Genomic DNA, 17,201 nt, shown 5'->3' on the forward strand with positions numbered 1-17,201 from the left:
ATGCTAAATAGGAACCACTCAACCTAATAACACAATGGAATTTATCATTGTAACAACACAGGTGTTTAAAAACACATCTATCAATCAGACTTTTCTAGGACCTTTCTTAAGAACAAATACAGAATAAAACTAAGGAAAAACACAGGAGGATATTGGCGAATGAGGCCCAATGACAGTGAGGATCCCAGGAGGGCTAAAGAAGTAATAGGATTTATAAAAGCCACCCAAAACACTGGATGGCAGCAGTTAGCCTGTCGATTAACACATTTGTAAAAGACTGGATTTCTAGACTTTGAATAGCTTATTCCCCATGTGATGGCTGAATACATAATCATCTTTGTCTTTATCAAGCCCATTTCTGCTTGAAATGTGGTGTCTGCAGGCAGATTACTGGTGTGGGCTTGTATCTCTCCTCCATATTCCCTCGTTCCCTCTCTACTCTGCATCTCTGCACCATTTCAGGTTATTTTTCATATTCTCCAGCAGAAGAAAAGGCGACTCATTCATGAAAGGTCAAGCTCATTTGTTTCATGTGAGATACTCAGCCTAATAAAGAGTGATAAATGGTAAAGGGCTCTCTCTCGAAGACTGATTGCCATGTGCCTGTATTTCACACACACAATGCAGCACCGTGGCTCATTGCTCCTTGAAATGCCACATGCTGGGGTTGCTGGCATGGCAAGACCACGTCCCCAAAATCCATCTCTGCAACACCACGCCGCTTAATGATGGCTCCAGTGAGGCCGAAGTCGCCGAGCTCCTTATTCGGAGAATAATTGACAATTAGGGGGATGGAAGGGTGAGGTAAGTGCCATCAAATGCTGAATAAAGAGACTCCATCTCTGACTGTGGAACAGGGAACGGTGGAGGGGTTATACAATAAATCTCTGAGGGAACGGCAGTTAATATCTACCTGAATCAACTGCACTGCACATGTGGATGGAGAGAGAGAAAGAGAGGGGGGAAGCAAACATTTGCATTTTAAAACCCTGTATCTCAGTTTAGCCAACAACTCAAGTGAACTAGTGAAAATACCAATGCAAATCAGGGTCAGTGTATGAGAGGCAGAGACAGGGCGGGGCATACTGTTGCTTATTAAGTATAGAGAAGCTGGAAGTGTAGCCTAGTGTGTGATTAGGGGGATATAAACAAATCAAAAACCCTAGATTTCCACTTTCCGACTGCCTGGTCAGTTGTTTTCCATCAACAACAATATTAGAGACTTTTTGCCCTTGTTTACTAAACAAAGCAGTGTCACTTGATTTGCTTGTGGACAGTATTTGCCTATACCCCTGCATCAGAAACACCTGCTTTGTTTCAAATCCAAGTAGAGCCTCCTTCCTTGTTGTTGGCACTGTTGCACTGTAGGCTAAATGATCTGCATCTTCATTTTGTTTACCTAAACTTTGCCTTCAAAAGAATCACTTGTTACCATCTCTTTTTCAAAGGCTCTCTAGTCTGAAATGTATACCCCCGCCCACAGACCTCAGCTCTGAAAAACACACTGTCTTTTGTTCATCTCTTCCTTTGTCTGTCTTCCAGTTTCATCTCTCCATCTGTGTGTGTCAGACTAAAGAGGGAGCAGCAGCTCAGTGACCTTCAGCCGCCTTCTGCCTTTGTACCAGGACGCTTCTCCACATCCATCTGCCTATCTTGTTCTGGCAGCTTCATATTTTTGTGTGGTTTAACTGTTTTGTTGTTTTGGAAAACTGCTGTATTTTAGTATCAGTGAAACAATGCTGAACACATCTCCAAGAGCAAACGTGAATCAGAATACAGAGTAAACAAAAGCCAAAAGCTGGAGAAAGTATAAACTTCAAGTAGTGAGAGACAGAAGATCTCAGATATGACTCGAAGCCACATCTCGCAGTGATCAGTAAAAGTGGCACAAAGGAGAAAATGACAGTACAGTTGAAGACCCATAACAACATGCTCATCCAAATGCGCGATCCTGCCCATCACTCCAGTTTCCTTTCCTCCATATGGAGTTACAACATATTGACTCAGTGGTGTAATGACCCTTGACCAGCCAGTGAATCCATTTTACATCCTTGTGTCCACAGTGTCTCAGGGATTTATGCTTTATAACAGTTTCTGTTTTGTTGTAATTGAATTTCTCTGCTGAATCAGTTTCTCTCCAGCCTGTCTCATCTGGACCCCCAGAGAAACACAGCTGTAGTGATGGTGGTAGAATAATATGGGCTAAAGGATGAGAGCTTGGTCTATGTCCTGCTCCGGTGGGTGAAGAAATCCTGCTCTTTCTTTTCATCTGTTCTAACAAATATCTTTGTGTGTGATTGGTCAAACTTTGACAAAATACAACAAGGTTTCGATCATTAGATTCTGAACAGGCTCCAAAATCGGACACTGGATTTTTACTGTTGGAAAAGGCATGTTTTAGATATGAGGCTTCAAAACCCAAAACTGAAACTGAAGTTCCATCACAAATTAAGAATGGTCTGTCCTTGTCTCCTCAAAATCCATCCTGTACCTGTTGTACTCGTTTGTAATGCAGAAACGTCACAGTGTTTTTCACAGTGGTTGCTGGCCTACTTATTCATCTGGAGCAGGAACATTTGTCCTCGAGAAAAGTGAAAATCAGTTGTGTCAGCGTCTGAAAGGAGACGTTCCTCATCTGAGAAATGACAGCACTGGTCTTCTAACACCTGACCTGAGTTTATAGCTTCCTGACAGGTGACATTTTGCAGTCGCTCGCGTTGTTATACATTGCAAACCTTGGATACATGTATAAAGCAGGACTTTGTTCACATCCCTTCACAAGGGTGATCTTCCTCTAAGTGAATGTTAAATTTATCTTCTGACACATCATTTGAAGTGTGTGTGTGTGTGTGTGTGTGTGTGTGTGTGTGTGTTCCTGTTAACCTTGACCACATACTTTTAGTTCTCAACGCTTTCAAGCTTAGAAATGAAATATTGCAAAAAAGATCATGCACAGATGGGACATTTTGGAATGCAGTGTTTTATTTTTTTGTTGTGAGGAGCGGAGTAGAACAACACACTGTAAAGATGAAGCTTTCTACTAACATTCACATGCTACATCAGATTTTGCTTCAATAATTTGGGAAAGTGTTCTCCTGCTATTTTAAGTGTCCAAGTAACAAAGAAAACTCCACTAGGTGCTAAAGTATTTCATCACGACTACTTGTAGTTTCAAACTGTGCTGGTGGTGAACTGATGCACATTTGCACATTGCATTTGAATAAAACGATTTTTAATTCATAGGATGATTTTAAAGCAGCCCTTGGTCCAGAGAAATGTTGTGAGTTCCTATGTGATCATGCTTTCATTCATCCATAAAGGTAGATGAAGAGATTCTGAGTGTTCAGATTCCTTCGTTGTCCTTCTCCCTCCCTCTAATTTCCTCTGTTCTTTCCGTCTCCTCTCAGGACTACAGAGTGAACATCTTCCTGAGGCAGCAGTGGAACGACCCTCGGCTGGCCTACAGTGAGTACCCAGACGACTCACTGGACCTCGACCCCTCCATGTTGGACTCCATCTGGAAGCCTGACTTGTTCTTTGCTAATGAGAAGGGGGCCAATTTCCACGAGGTTACCACCGACAACAAGCTGCTGCGCATCTCCAAAAATGGCAATGTGCTCTACAGCATACGGTGAGTGGAGGAAGTGCAAGGTTTTTTATTCCAAAAGTGAGAAAGTCTGGTTATTAAACTGATTACTGTGAAAATTCACTTCATGTTCAGTCTGAATGCTGGTTTAAAAAGAGGTGGTATGTTTAGAACATGTGGTTTCACATGCAAAGTACAGTGACTTCAGAAAATACTTAGACGCCTTCAGTTTATTTCTTTATAGATTTGATTTAAAATCGATCAAACTGCCATTTTTGCCCATCAATCAACACTCAACAACCCATAATACCAAAGGAAGTCTTTTTGCAAAATGAAGCTAAAAGCTCTTGTTTCCAGAAGCACCTAGAAGGTTTGCTGTGCAGATCGTGGTTAGATGCTGTTTGCTTGAATTATCTTTGAAATGTGTCCATAACTTAATTGGAGTCCAAGTGTGGTGAATTGAATTGAAAACAGTTTATGGAGGATTTGTTAGAAACTAAAGCTCTATTACAAAGGTCAAGAATCGGGTGGTCCCTCTGCAGAGATGGGCTCCTCAGCAGCAGGGACAGGGAGACTGGTCACAACTAAGGGAAAGATGAATGAAGTCAAATACAGACAGGTCCATGAAGGAAGCCTGCTGCGGAGCGCGGCCGCCTGAGACTGGGGCGATGTTCACCTTTCATCACAACAGTTTGAAGCACACAGCCAAACCTGGCTCCAGGACAAGTCTGCGACTGTCTTTGATTGGCCTTCGAGTGTGCAAACATAACTTATCCAAGAAGACCGGACGCTGTAACTGGTGCCAAAGGGGCTTCTACAAAGCACTGAATTAAGGGTCTGGATAGGTTAGTAAATGGGGAGGTTTCAGCTTTTTATTTCTAATAAATCCCCCCTCCCCCCAAAAACAATCTAAAAGTATGTTTTCACTTTGTCACTATGGATTAGTGAGTGTGGATCAATGGGCAAAATGGCAACTTGATCAATTTGAAATTAAATCTACAATGTGTGGGGAAAAAACTGCATGCTGCATTTCTTACTGCTATTCAGACTAATTAAATAAAAGTAGAACACAATAAACCTCTCTCATAATGACCAAAATTATAAAGCACAATTAGAGTCTTAGCAGAAGATGGAGGAGAAAGATAATATGTTTGGAGGTTATACTGAAACACTGCGATGGGAGAGTGACTTCGCCGTTCTGACTTCCTTTTTATTGCATTCCAGAGACCTTCATCCTCTGCTTTAGAATGCTCTTATTGCATCAGAGTTGAAGGTTTTTATTTCCTCCTTGACTCAACTTCCTTTTTTTTTCCTGTATCTCCAAGAGATCCCATTCAAGGCCTTCAGAGTTATAGCCGCCTTCAGCCGACAAACCTTTTTATCCTGCCTCCTCCTCCTCACTTTTATTGCAACCACTCAGGGGCGAATGAGAACCTGCTGCAGCAGCCATGGTAATCTCCTCAGCCTGTTAGTATTCCAGCAGCAAGTCTGATCTGTTATCAACCTGTTGTCCAACAGGAGGGGGAGTGAGATTGGACCTTAATAAATAACGTCAGGAAAGAGATGAGAGCCACACACCCCCTCTGCCGCTCGCTTTCATATTTTTAACTTGACAACATCCGAATGAGCCCTCCGTTGATCAGCTTGATCTGTGGGGTGACGAGGCTTCTTGGGATATTAAACTGTCCCGAGGTAAGCGGGAGAATGTGGTTCTTGTAAATGTTGTTTATTCTTTGATGCTTATCGCTCAACAGTGAAGCAGTTAGGAAGGGAAGTCAGGACCGATGGTCACGTGTGCTCCGAGATGAAAGTGAACTTTTTGAGATTGGACAGCCAGATGCACTTATAGTCCAATCTCTTGCTGCACGTCAAACAGAAATGCAGGGTTTGCTGTGAAGTTTTATGTGGCCCAGGCAGATTCCTATATCACAAGGAGCATCTAGAATAAATTAAAGTCAGATATTTTATTACTGAGCTTTTTGGGGAAAAGTTCCATGTTCACTCAGTGTTTTCTCAAAAATTAAAGAGGATACGATGCAAAATTGGCATTTTGAGGAAACTGTGAAATCGTATTTTTACATCGTTGATCAATTTTTGTATAAGATGATGTCATGGGGTAGGACTGGATAAGTCTGACTTCTTCCTACTCCATTCAAACATGTACTAGGTATAGCAAACTGATTCTGGATTAGCATTGGTTGGATTTGTGTAATTATGTGTGTGTTGATATCTTTTGTTTCTACATGTTTGAAAGAATAAATCAAATCAAATCAAATCAAATCGAGACTGTCCTCAGCAGCTTTTCATAGTTCTTTGTTCAGGCATCGTCTTTTCTTCAAATGCAGATGGAATTGCTTTGTTTTTTCTGTGATTACACTCATAGCCAAGTTGTTTTTGTGTCTGTTTCTAACTTCTATCAAGGTAACTAGTCTAGACTTTTGTCATTAAATAGAAGAGCATTATACCTGGATTTAACGTCAAAAAGGTCTTGAGACACAGACTGTGAAGGTTGAGAGTTGAAGGGAGATGCTGAGACAAAGATACAGGGTCTAAAAGCAAGGAGACGCTAGTTATCGTAGTTCAGCCCACTGACCTGGCTCCTCACTAACACAGTCAGCAGCTGGTACCGATGCAGAGACTGTGTAAAACCCTTAGAGCTCGATTTCCAAAATGTGATCCAAAAACTATACTTGTTCTCTGAGTCATAACACAGACGTGATATTCAGATTTTTGCTCTTAGTGTGACGTAACTTTCCAAGGATATCATCACCTCTGATGTCCATTGTGAATAAATTCCCCAAACCCACTTAGCAAACATACAGATTATCAGGAAGGTTCTGGAGATACATGGATAATTTATTTTCTACAAGTGTTATTGTCATTAGCAAAGTAGGAAGAGGAACCGCTAATAGCTCATTCAGCAGTGTTTTAAAGTGACACGTTTTCAAATTGGAAACAAATGGAAGCTAAAGGTTTGAGGATCAGGCTGCTGCTCAGCATAACTCACTGCAACACTGTCAGCTCACAATTTATTTGTCACCATTCAGAAAAATTTCATCAGATATCTTTAATGTTGATGTCACCGACTTGTGCATTTACCCTGCAGTAGGATTTTCCATGTAATCCTTTGTATACTGGAGCACAAACGCTGAAGCACCTCTCCCTCTGAAGCACTACTAGTATAGAGCAAGGCTCTAACGTTGTCAGCATTTGGCATGTAGGTGTCACGATGCAGCAGACAGAAACCACTGCACTGAATCTGCTTTCTGGGAAAGTGGGACATCGTTTGTGTAATACACATTCAGCATCCTGTCAGGGACTTGTAACAATGTGCCGACGCAGCAAAGTTTATTTGGTACATGAGGCCAACTGGACGTGTGTGTTGTAACAGCAGAGCAGAACAGAAGGACTGAGTGCGTGCAGTGAATCCTCCTCGTGCACATCACAATAACATGCTGACAGCGGCGACCCTGCAGCTGGGGGAGGGGATTTGTTTCAGGTTCTTTTTGTGAAATTAGCACCGTTGAAGATAACACTTTGTGATTTAGAGATTAGTCCAGTGATGGATGGGAGCTGTCGCCAGCAGCTACGTATCAGCGTGTACTATCTGAGAATTCAAAGTCATATGAGGGGTAACGAGGATGGAACGGCACCGCGGAGTTAGTCTGTTATAAAATGGTGCATTTGAGATAATCTAAACAAATCTGTTGATGTTGAGGTTCAAAGTTCATCCTCGACAGTATCAGCTCACGGCTCATTTAGCAGCTGTTCTGGAGCTTTTGGCTGTGCCAGCTGGTCTTCAGCAGCAGAGTGAGTTCATGTGGTTTACATGTCCATCTTTCTGGCAGGACTTCTCCTTCATGTTGGTCTAAAAGTTAAAGTTCAAGGCTGTGTGGCTGGAAGCTGCACAACTAAGTAAACATTTTGCTGAATTGATTATTATTGATAATTAAAAATACTGTATATACTATGTAATGTAGTAAAATCTCCTTTCTGGTGCAGTCTCTTAGAAAAATCACAAATAAGGTTAAATAAATCTTATTTTGCCTTTTTAAGCTGTAATTTCTGATCATTTGCAGACTGCACATTTTTACAACTAACAACATTAACAACTGAATTGTTGATGCTGAAAATAATCACTGGTTGCATCTCTTTAGGTCAGTGTTATTTCAAAATACAGATGATTACATCTTCTGCAGTGGAAACATTTCCAAAAAGTCATTCTACAGCAGAAAATGTTGAAGTCTAAAGGGGGAATGGAGCAGTAATAATATATAAGATGTGTATAATTCATTTTAAAATGAAAGTCCTCAGTTTCAGCAATTCATCATATCAGTTATACAAAATAGATTTTTCCCATTAATTTCTAGGAAAAAACAAGTTGCGGTAATAAATTTCCTTCATGTGACATCAGTAATAAATTCCTGTGCCCGAGCTGAGTCACCGTGACATGGTGAACAGTTTAATTTTAGGTTTCACAGATCAGTCTTGTATGAAGCAAGATTTGTCCCCATGCTGCTACATGCTCAGCTACAGGTTTTCATGCTTAGTCCTCCAGCAGAGGAGAAATCATGGCAGTGACGGTTAACGTCACATTTCTGTTGGTGTTTTCTGTAAGGTTTACATCAGTGCACTATGGCTCCCACTGTCCCACCCAGCCAATAATTCAACAAACAGAGACAGCCTTCTTTGTGTGAGGTGGTGACTGGCCTCTCAGATCTTCACTCACAGATTCTGTTGTGTTATTTACTTGTATTAGGTGAAGGTAGGATGAGAAGGAAGCTGGAGTTGTATGTGAATGCTGTCCTGTAAAAATTGAGCCCGTACGCTGTTTGTGCAGGCAGCTTGTTAAACCAGCAGTTACGTGTTGTAGTCAGGTGACCTCTACTGACTGGTGTAATTATGGCAGAAGCAAAAGAAGAAGGTCGGTGATGTGGTCAGAAAACACAGGGCTTTCCCACAGGAAGCTGCTGTTTGATTCCTGTGTAAAACATTGCTCTTATTTTTAATTCATGACAGCTCCATAATCGTAACCATGTGTTTTTCATTGAAACTGTGACAATGATGGTTATTTTAACAAACACCATGTTCGTTTTTGTACCTAAACCTAGTGTAACCATGACGGTTCTCCGATCTTAACCATGTATTTATGATCCTTCCTGTGACCGGTGGGCTGTACTGAAAGGTAGGGACGTTGTTAGGTTGGAGGACACCCATTACCCATACAGCTGCTGACTATTGCACACACAGCTCCGATGCAGCATACATTATTTCTTATTGTGTTCTCATTGTACTTTATCTACTGTTTAAAGTGCCTTTAGACTTTGTGCTACTGTTTATCTACTTTTTCATACTTTATAACTGTATATGAATTCATATGAAAATGGATAAAGAGTTAAAACAAATTTTATTTGCTCCTTTAAAATATTTAATAATATAACTAATGTATTAACTTTGCTGATTCTGAATGAGGCTTCGTGGAAAGCTGTGGAGTAACAGTGTTTTCATTATTGATCAGTGGATTAGTTTTATCAGTTACATGACTAATGTTTTGACAAAGCAATCTTAGTTCAGGGTCCCCTTGCAAGTTTTTTTATCTGGGCTTTTTAAACATATCACCCCATCAGTGATGTTTCAGTTGTCACTTTCAGGATCCACGTCTTCGATGAGCAAACAAACACTGATACAGTTCAAACCTCTGGAAAAGACTAAGTGGTTTTGTCTTATCAAAGTAATATTTCCAAAACTTTTCTTTAATTAATACCACTGATAATTAGTTTTGTTAAAAATATTTGTCCAGCACCCAGAGATATTAAAACACTCTCAGAATTTAATTTACTTTCATCACACAGAGTAAAGCATTAAATCCTCACATTTAAGGAGCTTTGTCAGTTTTTCCTGATAAATGATTCAACAAATTAAACTTTTATATATTAGCAAACTGATTAAATTGCTGTTAGTTTCAGTACTAATCCTGTCAATCTTTTTAAATCTGTCATCATCAAAACAACTAATTTAGGTTTTTTTAGTATAGCTTACAATATCATCAAATTGTTTTTATCATTTAGTTTTCTTTTAAATATGGGACATTAGATATCAGCGGATTTGGCTCTTTATTTTTCATGTAAAGTAATTAAACTCTTGTGTTCTGCTGCTTCCTGTGTGAACATAAAACAAAATGCAAATGGAAGACAGTAATGAGTTTAAGCTATTGTTGTTATCATCCTCTCAGTCTGGATAACAGCAGCGGCTGCACCGATTTTTTTTGTTGTTGTTCCACATCCACAGCTCTGTTTGTGTATTTTAACTCCCAAAAAGAAAATATATTTGTCTTTATCAGTTTCACAAGCCTGTTGGTGTCTTGCACTGGCTGGTTGAGTAACATTGATGAAACTCTGCTGTGTGTGTGCGTGTGTGTGTTTGCAGAATAACACTGGTCCTGGCCTGTCCCATGGATCTGAAGAACTTCCCCATGGACGTCCAGACTTGCATCATGCAGCTGGAGAGCTGTGAGTATTCATACAGTGACACCCAGTACCGAACACCCAACCCTTAACCTGAGCGTTGAACAGCCCTGTGACGGTGCGAGGACCGAACAATGCGTCCTCACAGTGATAGTGTCGAACTGAATTTGTCCACACAACTGCAGAATGAGATGTGTGGTGTCGGAGTCAGGGATGCGTGGAGAGTATCAGTCACTGGGCAGCTGGCAGGGTGAGAGATGTGATATAGATTTCTCTGTGGCCTTTTCAATCTTTGTTCCGACGTGACAGGAATCACAGACATAGCAGCTGAAGTTCAGAGAGTTCTGTTCTTATACGCTCTAAAGGGTCAGTGATCATAAAAAAGCCAAAGAACAATAGAGTGTCCACGGGTACCACACTGATATTTAGTGTCTGTCTGAAGCTTCAAAAGGAAGTGACAGACACTGGCGCACATCACAGGCTCATTTTTAACCTGTGAGATTAATACTGACATTGTCGAAATGTGATTTTACCTTTTTTGTAAAAATTTCTTAAGGAATCTATTCAACCTAAAAATTTAATTCTACCATCAGTGATTAGACCCGTGTCATTTATAGCGATACAGAAATGTGTCCAACAATCAAATGAAAGTGGCGAAGTAAAAGAAGCAGAAGTCGACGGCGTTTGAGTGGAGGTTGTTGTTTTTTGGTGCTGAGCATTTTAGGCAGAAAGGAAACTTACAGGCCACGTGTCTGGCTTCACCTGGTGATGCTGAGGTGTTGTTTCTCACATAGAAACGCAATGCGAGAGGGGCTTTGTCGCCGGCAGATTCTTGCTGTATATTAACCCTTTAATGGGTCTCTGTGGTCTGGCAGTTAGGATTTGTGGTTTTCACCCAGGTGGCCCGAGTTTGACTCCCGGTATGGGAATGATTCTTTCCTGAATTTCCCTCGGGATCAGTAAAGTATCTATCTGTTGCACTGCATACAACAACATGCTGCTGCTTATAATACAAATATTTAATACACAAGCAAACATTTAGATTAAATGAGATAGGTTAATAGTTCAACTAGTGTTTGCAGAGTGAGCATTGCACAGACTGTCAGTTGCCTGAGTGTGTTTTATAGAGTTGGTGCTAAGATGCTAATGGGAAGAAACTGTCCCTTAATCTTGAGAGAGCCAAAGCGCCTGCGACAGGGTAACAGTTCAAACAGACGGTGATCTGGATCGGAGGCTCTGCTCAGGTAGCGAGAGCTGAGGCCAGTGAGCAGCCGATCGTTTTCTGTGCTGTTTGACCCTCTGGAGAGCTTTACTTTGTGCCACCAAACAGCCTGCACACCACACTGTGCTACAGTAGGACACAATGCTTTTAGTGGTGGAGCGATTGAATAGCAGCTGACTTTCTGGGTTGTTTGTCTTGAATACCCTCAGGAGGTGTAGTCACTGCTGTGCCTTTTTGTTGGTCTCTGTGGTGTGGGCAGACCAGGAGATGTAGGTTCCCTTGCAACTTATGGGTATGTCGTCCCTCATTCATGAATTCTCTCTGTTTCCTTATTTTTTTTTGCTTTCCTTCTTTGTTCCGTTCCTTCCTCACCTGATCTGGAACTGGAGATATGTGTCCACAGAACTAGATTCTGTTTTTTGTTTGAGTACATTTCACTTCTAATTCATTTTGGCTGCACTTCAGCTGAACATCAGCTCATGACATGGTCATAGGCAGATAACAGAATTTCCAGTTTGTGTTGAACTAGTCCTATAACCCCACCAAGCCTGCAGCGATGCCCCTTTCACTGAAAGCTCATGTTCATAAAACCAGTGACCGGCACACTGACGGCAGTCTAACCTTCTGCTCCCTCCTCCAGTCGGCTACACCATGAACGACCTCATATTCGAGTGGGATGAGAAGGGAGCCGTGCAGGTGGCCGACGGCCTGACGCTACCTCAGTTCATACTGAAAGAGGAGAAGGACCTGCGCTACTGCACCAAGCACTACAACACAGGTGAGTGGGACAACCACAAAAATGTGATTGATTCAGTTGAGTGTGGCTGTTTCTTTTCAACATCTTGTCAAGTCCTAAATCAGTCTTGCTCAAATTTAACTGTCTTGAATTGTTTTTCAGAATTTTTGTGTAGTGATTTCTTTTATTTTGTCTTTGCTCAGCAAGCTGACGAGAAGTCTGGCACCGATATTTGAGTTAAATTAGTTTTCTTGAGTTTACAGTGTAAGTTTGTTTGTCTTGACCTAAAGCTGGTTGTAACTGGCCCAACTGTCAACGTAGTGCCGACACAATAGAAGTTAAGTGTATCCAGTTCTCATAGGTAAACCCCACCCAACCAGTGGATTGTTTTAATCCAGTGGTAACATATAAACTCATACTGGGAGAAACTCACTGGTACTGGATAAACTCACTGAGTTTGTATCTGTGCTGCTCTGGGGCAGATTTTTAGAGTTTGTGCTGAGTACAGTGGTATTACAAAGCTACGTAGGAAGATCCAATTTGCAATAAATCTTAATTATTCTTTTAAAAGCACAATAACAGACAGAAATGACTTTTCTTTGAGGGGGAGAAAAAAATATTCAATAAAATAAAGACATTTCACATTTTATCAGACAATTTACATGTAATAGTTTATTAACTGAATGCAGCAGCAGTGATTTTTGACGTCTAGGCTCCGACATTATCCCACAGCAGCTCCAAGCTCAGCACAGCAGGGACCGTGGACTCTCAGCCTGCAGGTGGATGCTGGGGGGGAGGGGGCTATTGTAATGCAGCATAATGCTACCTGAACAACAGCACTAAAAAAGATATTCAACTCTGGGAAACTTGAGTGATTCAACTTGTAGAAACAAACCCATCCCTATGTTTCTTGTCCCTGAGTCCTTGACTTTCTCCTCCTAGTCCCCATGTTCCTCTTTTATTATTACTATTATTCCTTTCTCTCCTCACTTGTATTTTCTTTCTGTCTGTTCCTCTGTGGGCTTTGCATTGTAAAAGAAAGGAGACTAAAAAGAGAGATTGGGGAATGACAGGGTTAAAAATGAGAATGAAATAAAACAGGACTCAAAGCAGAAAGGAGCTATGCATCTCCATTTATTGAAGGAAGAATATTATGTAAATTCACACTTGGCAATCACACATTCTTTGAATTTAAGAGAAGGAGATGCTAAAAATATTTGTCTGGAGAAGCTGGTGAATCCTGTGTGAGTAAAAGAATTTCATCTTATTTGAATGTGTAAAAGGTGGATGGACGGGCTGAGCACTGAAATGGCGATATATATATTTCCACAATGTATTTTTCATTTCCTTCCGTATGTGATGAAGCCACACAGTGGGCCGCAAAGTCTGTTTCAGCCACAGACTTAGAACTGCCAATTTATTCACCTTGTTTTAATTTGAAGTTCTTATCTGGACAGATCATCACAAAAAATGTGAAATTCCCTTAAAAATGTAAGGGTTTGGTGTAAAATAAGCAGAGAGAAACTGTAGAAAAGAAAAATGGCCAAAGATTAGTGGGGTTTGAGATTATAAGAAAACATGAGGAAGGAGTAGAGAAAGAAAAGGAAAGGAAAGAAATAAAGGAATGGGAAAACTGTGAAACAAAAGGTCAGAATAGAAAACAGGAAAGGAGCGGTCAGGAGGATTAGCAGAAGAATGGTGAGCTTTAGTGAGGAAAAACAGGGAAGAGGAAAAAATGCAGTTTGTTATATGAAAAGAAGGGAAGACGATAAGATGCAGTTTGTTATATGAAAAGAAATGGAAGAAGAACAGAAATGAGCAAGAGCAGCAGAAATCAGAAAAAGAGACGTGCACGAAGAAGCTGGGGAGGACGGGGGCGGTGCCACACTCAGGTCCACCAAGTGTGGCTGAAAACCATCTGTCCAGTCCACCTCGCCAGGCCATGATTCTTAAACTCCAGAGACTACTCCAAAGATATAAATACTGTATGTAGCTCGCTGTCTAAAATACAGAGAACACACAAACAGAGCTGTGGATGTGGAACCGTGGACGTGGTCAGTTCACATTCAGGGCCATGACCTATGTCTGCTGCCGCTGTCGTACACACACCCACATGTTGAGTACAGATCCACACACAAATCCATGTCCTCATGCATATGCACGTATACACGCACAGAGACAACGAAGTGATAATCTGCCGCGTCGTTATCTGAATACATATAAGTCGCTTCCTGTCCAGAGTCTATCTTGCTTCACGTTGATTCCTTCTGTGGCATTTCCTGTCTGAACGTGTCCTTCCAGAACAATTACAATTTAAAATTGTGGACTGATAGTTTTTCCAAGCTTAATCCAGTTCATATTATCCTGTTGCTTTGAGAGACTTAGTCTTAGTCAAGTCAAATAAATGTATTTTTAAATATGTTAAAGGCGCCTTAATCAATTTTGCCACTAGTGGGCAGAAGAAATCCACAATGAGCCGACAGGTTTTGCACTGCAAAAAGTCAGCTCTCAAAAACAAGAAAAAAAAGTAATAAAATGAGGTAAATTTGACTTAAAATAAGCAAAATTATCTGCCAACAGAACAGGAAAATTTCACTTGCTAAGATTTTTAAAACAAGTAAACATATCTAGTCTCAAAGAACCCACAGATGTCTTAACACTAGTGCAGCCAGACTGAAAACAAGTACATTTATCTAAATACTAAGAAAAGATTTAAGAATTATTTTCTCAGTATATGGGAAAAGTACTTACATTTAGCAATTGCTAGTGTCTTTGTCTTTAAATAAGGCTATATATGTAGGAATTATATCTTAAAACCGGTAAAGCTAGACTAAAAACAAGTACATTTATCTAAATACTAAGAAAAGATTTAAGAATTATTTTTTCAATTTGTAGGAAAATATGCTTAAATTATCATCAAATGGTTTACAACTATCTTGAAAGAAAGAAATCCATTTAAATACATTTTTGTCACCTCTTTATTATGAACCCCGCATGCATATGGACAAAACAAAGAATGCAACAAAAGAACACAAGGCTGTTTCTGGCCATGGTTTTGTACATCACCCCTATAAATATCTTGCCTGGTTCTATAGACTCTTTATAGTTTCTGATGCCAGAAAACATACAAAAAAAACCCCCACCAATTAACATTTATAAAAAAACATTTAAAATGTAACATAACCAACATAACAGGCATTAGTGGGCAAACAAACGAAAATTAAGATCTATGGCAAGAGTTACCAAAGGCTATCAAATTGGCCAATACAAAGTTCTGTTAAGGCGACCAGAAATGAAAAAATAGTGCAGTGCAGCCATATTCAGTAATGAACTTTTTCCACTCAACCATAGCCTTTTGTCTTTAATATATGAAGAGATGAGAAGGAAAATGCTTAAAATAAGAAATCATGACTTCAACAAAGCAGTTTTGTACTTGTCATTATTGATCAAACAGCTTTATAATTTTTGTAAATCTTGTTTCAAGCATTAAGATACTCAGAACTAGTAATAAAATCTCACTAACGAGGTATAATAACTTATCAAGATAATATAGGATAAAAAAGCTTGAAATAAGTGAAATGTTCTCACATAAAATGGCCTGCTTAGGAAAAATATCTTGTCAGACAAAAAACAAGTATATATTGCCTTGATTTAAGATATTTTATCTTACTTAGATTTCAGTTGAGTTTTTGCAGTGTGGTTATTTCATTAAATGTAAATTTATTAGGAGATTTGCTAATGGAACTAATTTAGTTTGATTCTACCAAACTTTACTGAAGTTTCTTTCATAAACTAATTTTAAATAAGAAAGCAAATTAAAATATTAAACATTTCTCATTGCAATAAAGGTGTAAACACAGGAGAAACAATGAATATGTAACACATAATATATTTATTGCTAATAAAAGTTTATTTAAACATGTCGTTGAACATCGATGGCTGCTCTGGACATAATGGGACAAATACAAACTGCACAGTGGGAGGTAGGCGAAAGGTTACAGGGGCCCGGTTAAATCTCAGCCTGGCCTTTTCATTGACCAGTGAATTTATCAGTTTGTTTCACCGTTGGATCAGAGCTCTGAGAATGAACCAGATAAATGTCCAGTAACAAGTGTAAACCTCTGTTGTCCTCTTCTTTCTCTTTTATCTGTAGAAGGCATCAGTTCTTCATGTTTCATCCTTCTTTTTCCCTTCCTTCCCTTCCGTATTCTCGTTCTGCCCGGCTCAGCTCCAGCCTATTACTCTCCAGCCGTGCTTTTATGTGCATGTGTGCAGTGGGGTGTGTGCATATATGTGCGTTTGCATGCACATGCCTCGCTGCTTCCCAATCAAGCATTAAGAGGGAATTAAGGTGTCGTTTTTCCTCAGACTTATTATCTGCACTTTATTGTGATTCTCTCTCTCTTTTGTCTTTTTTATTTCTTCCCATCCCTCCATCCATCCTAACACAGAGAGAGAGAGAGAAAGAAAAGCCCTGTTTGAAATACTAATTATGGTTTCTGCTGCATTGCAGGGCACTTGTTCTCTGGTTGGTGCTGTGTGTGAAGTGTTCATGGGTACAAGAGGACATAACGCCCCTCACCCTGACCTCAACCTTTAACCTTAACCTAATCGTAATCCTGATCACAGTTTTCATGATTTATAATAAGGTTATTGATACCCTCCCAGAGGAGTGAAATACTGTCTCAGTAATGTTTAATAAGCCTGTAAACTTCATGCTGCGGTTTGTTAGCACTCATTTGCTCTCATGTTGATTTTGACACAATGTACTAAATAAGCCCCAAACCGGTGACCCACACAGGAGCTCTGGAGGACTCACAGAGGTCCTCTTTCTAAAAATATCTCTCATTTTCAAATGTGTCCTCATTTTGTAAAACTCAGATCAACCTTTACACAGACACACTAAACATGGCGTGTGAATGAATAAAAGGGTTGTAAGGAGACACACACACACACACAGAGTGAGATAGGGACCTGACTGAATAGTTTCAATCTTCTTATCAGATGGAAAATATGGACAGCACTTAAAAGGTCTGAAATGTATCACAGCTTTAAATCACATCCAACCTCATCACCTCTCCACTCTTCTTCCTCTCCTCCTTCTGGTTGCTTCCTCTCCTCCTTACCTCTCTCCTCCTCTCCTCATTCCTCTCGGCTCTTGCTCTCACATCACATTTTCTCCACTCAGCTGTC

General features: G+C 40.1%; 1 protein-coding gene across 7 annotated transcripts in view; it reads left to right on the forward strand.

Moving 5' to 3' along the window:
* Window positions 1-17,201, forward strand: part of glra1 (glycine receptor, alpha 1) — a 106,366-nt gene that overhangs the window by 54,850 nt on the left and 34,315 nt on the right. For all 7 annotated transcript variants that reach the window (XM_020594091.1, XM_020594092.1, XM_020594093.1 and 4 more), the window contains 3 exons: window positions 3,408-3,631; window positions 10,013-10,095; window positions 11,913-12,050. In XM_020594091.1, the coding sequence (XP_020449747.1) occupies window positions 3,408-3,631; window positions 10,013-10,095; window positions 11,913-12,050 (445 nt within the window). The remainder of the gene's footprint in view (window positions 1-3,407; window positions 3,632-10,012; window positions 10,096-11,912; window positions 12,051-17,201) is intronic.

Source organism: Monopterus albus, unplaced genomic scaffold, assembly GCF_001952655.1.
Source record: "Monopterus albus unplaced genomic scaffold, M_albus_1.0 scaffold21.1, whole genome shotgun sequence".
NCBI lineage: Eukaryota > Metazoa > Chordata > Actinopteri > Synbranchiformes > Synbranchidae > Monopterus > Monopterus albus.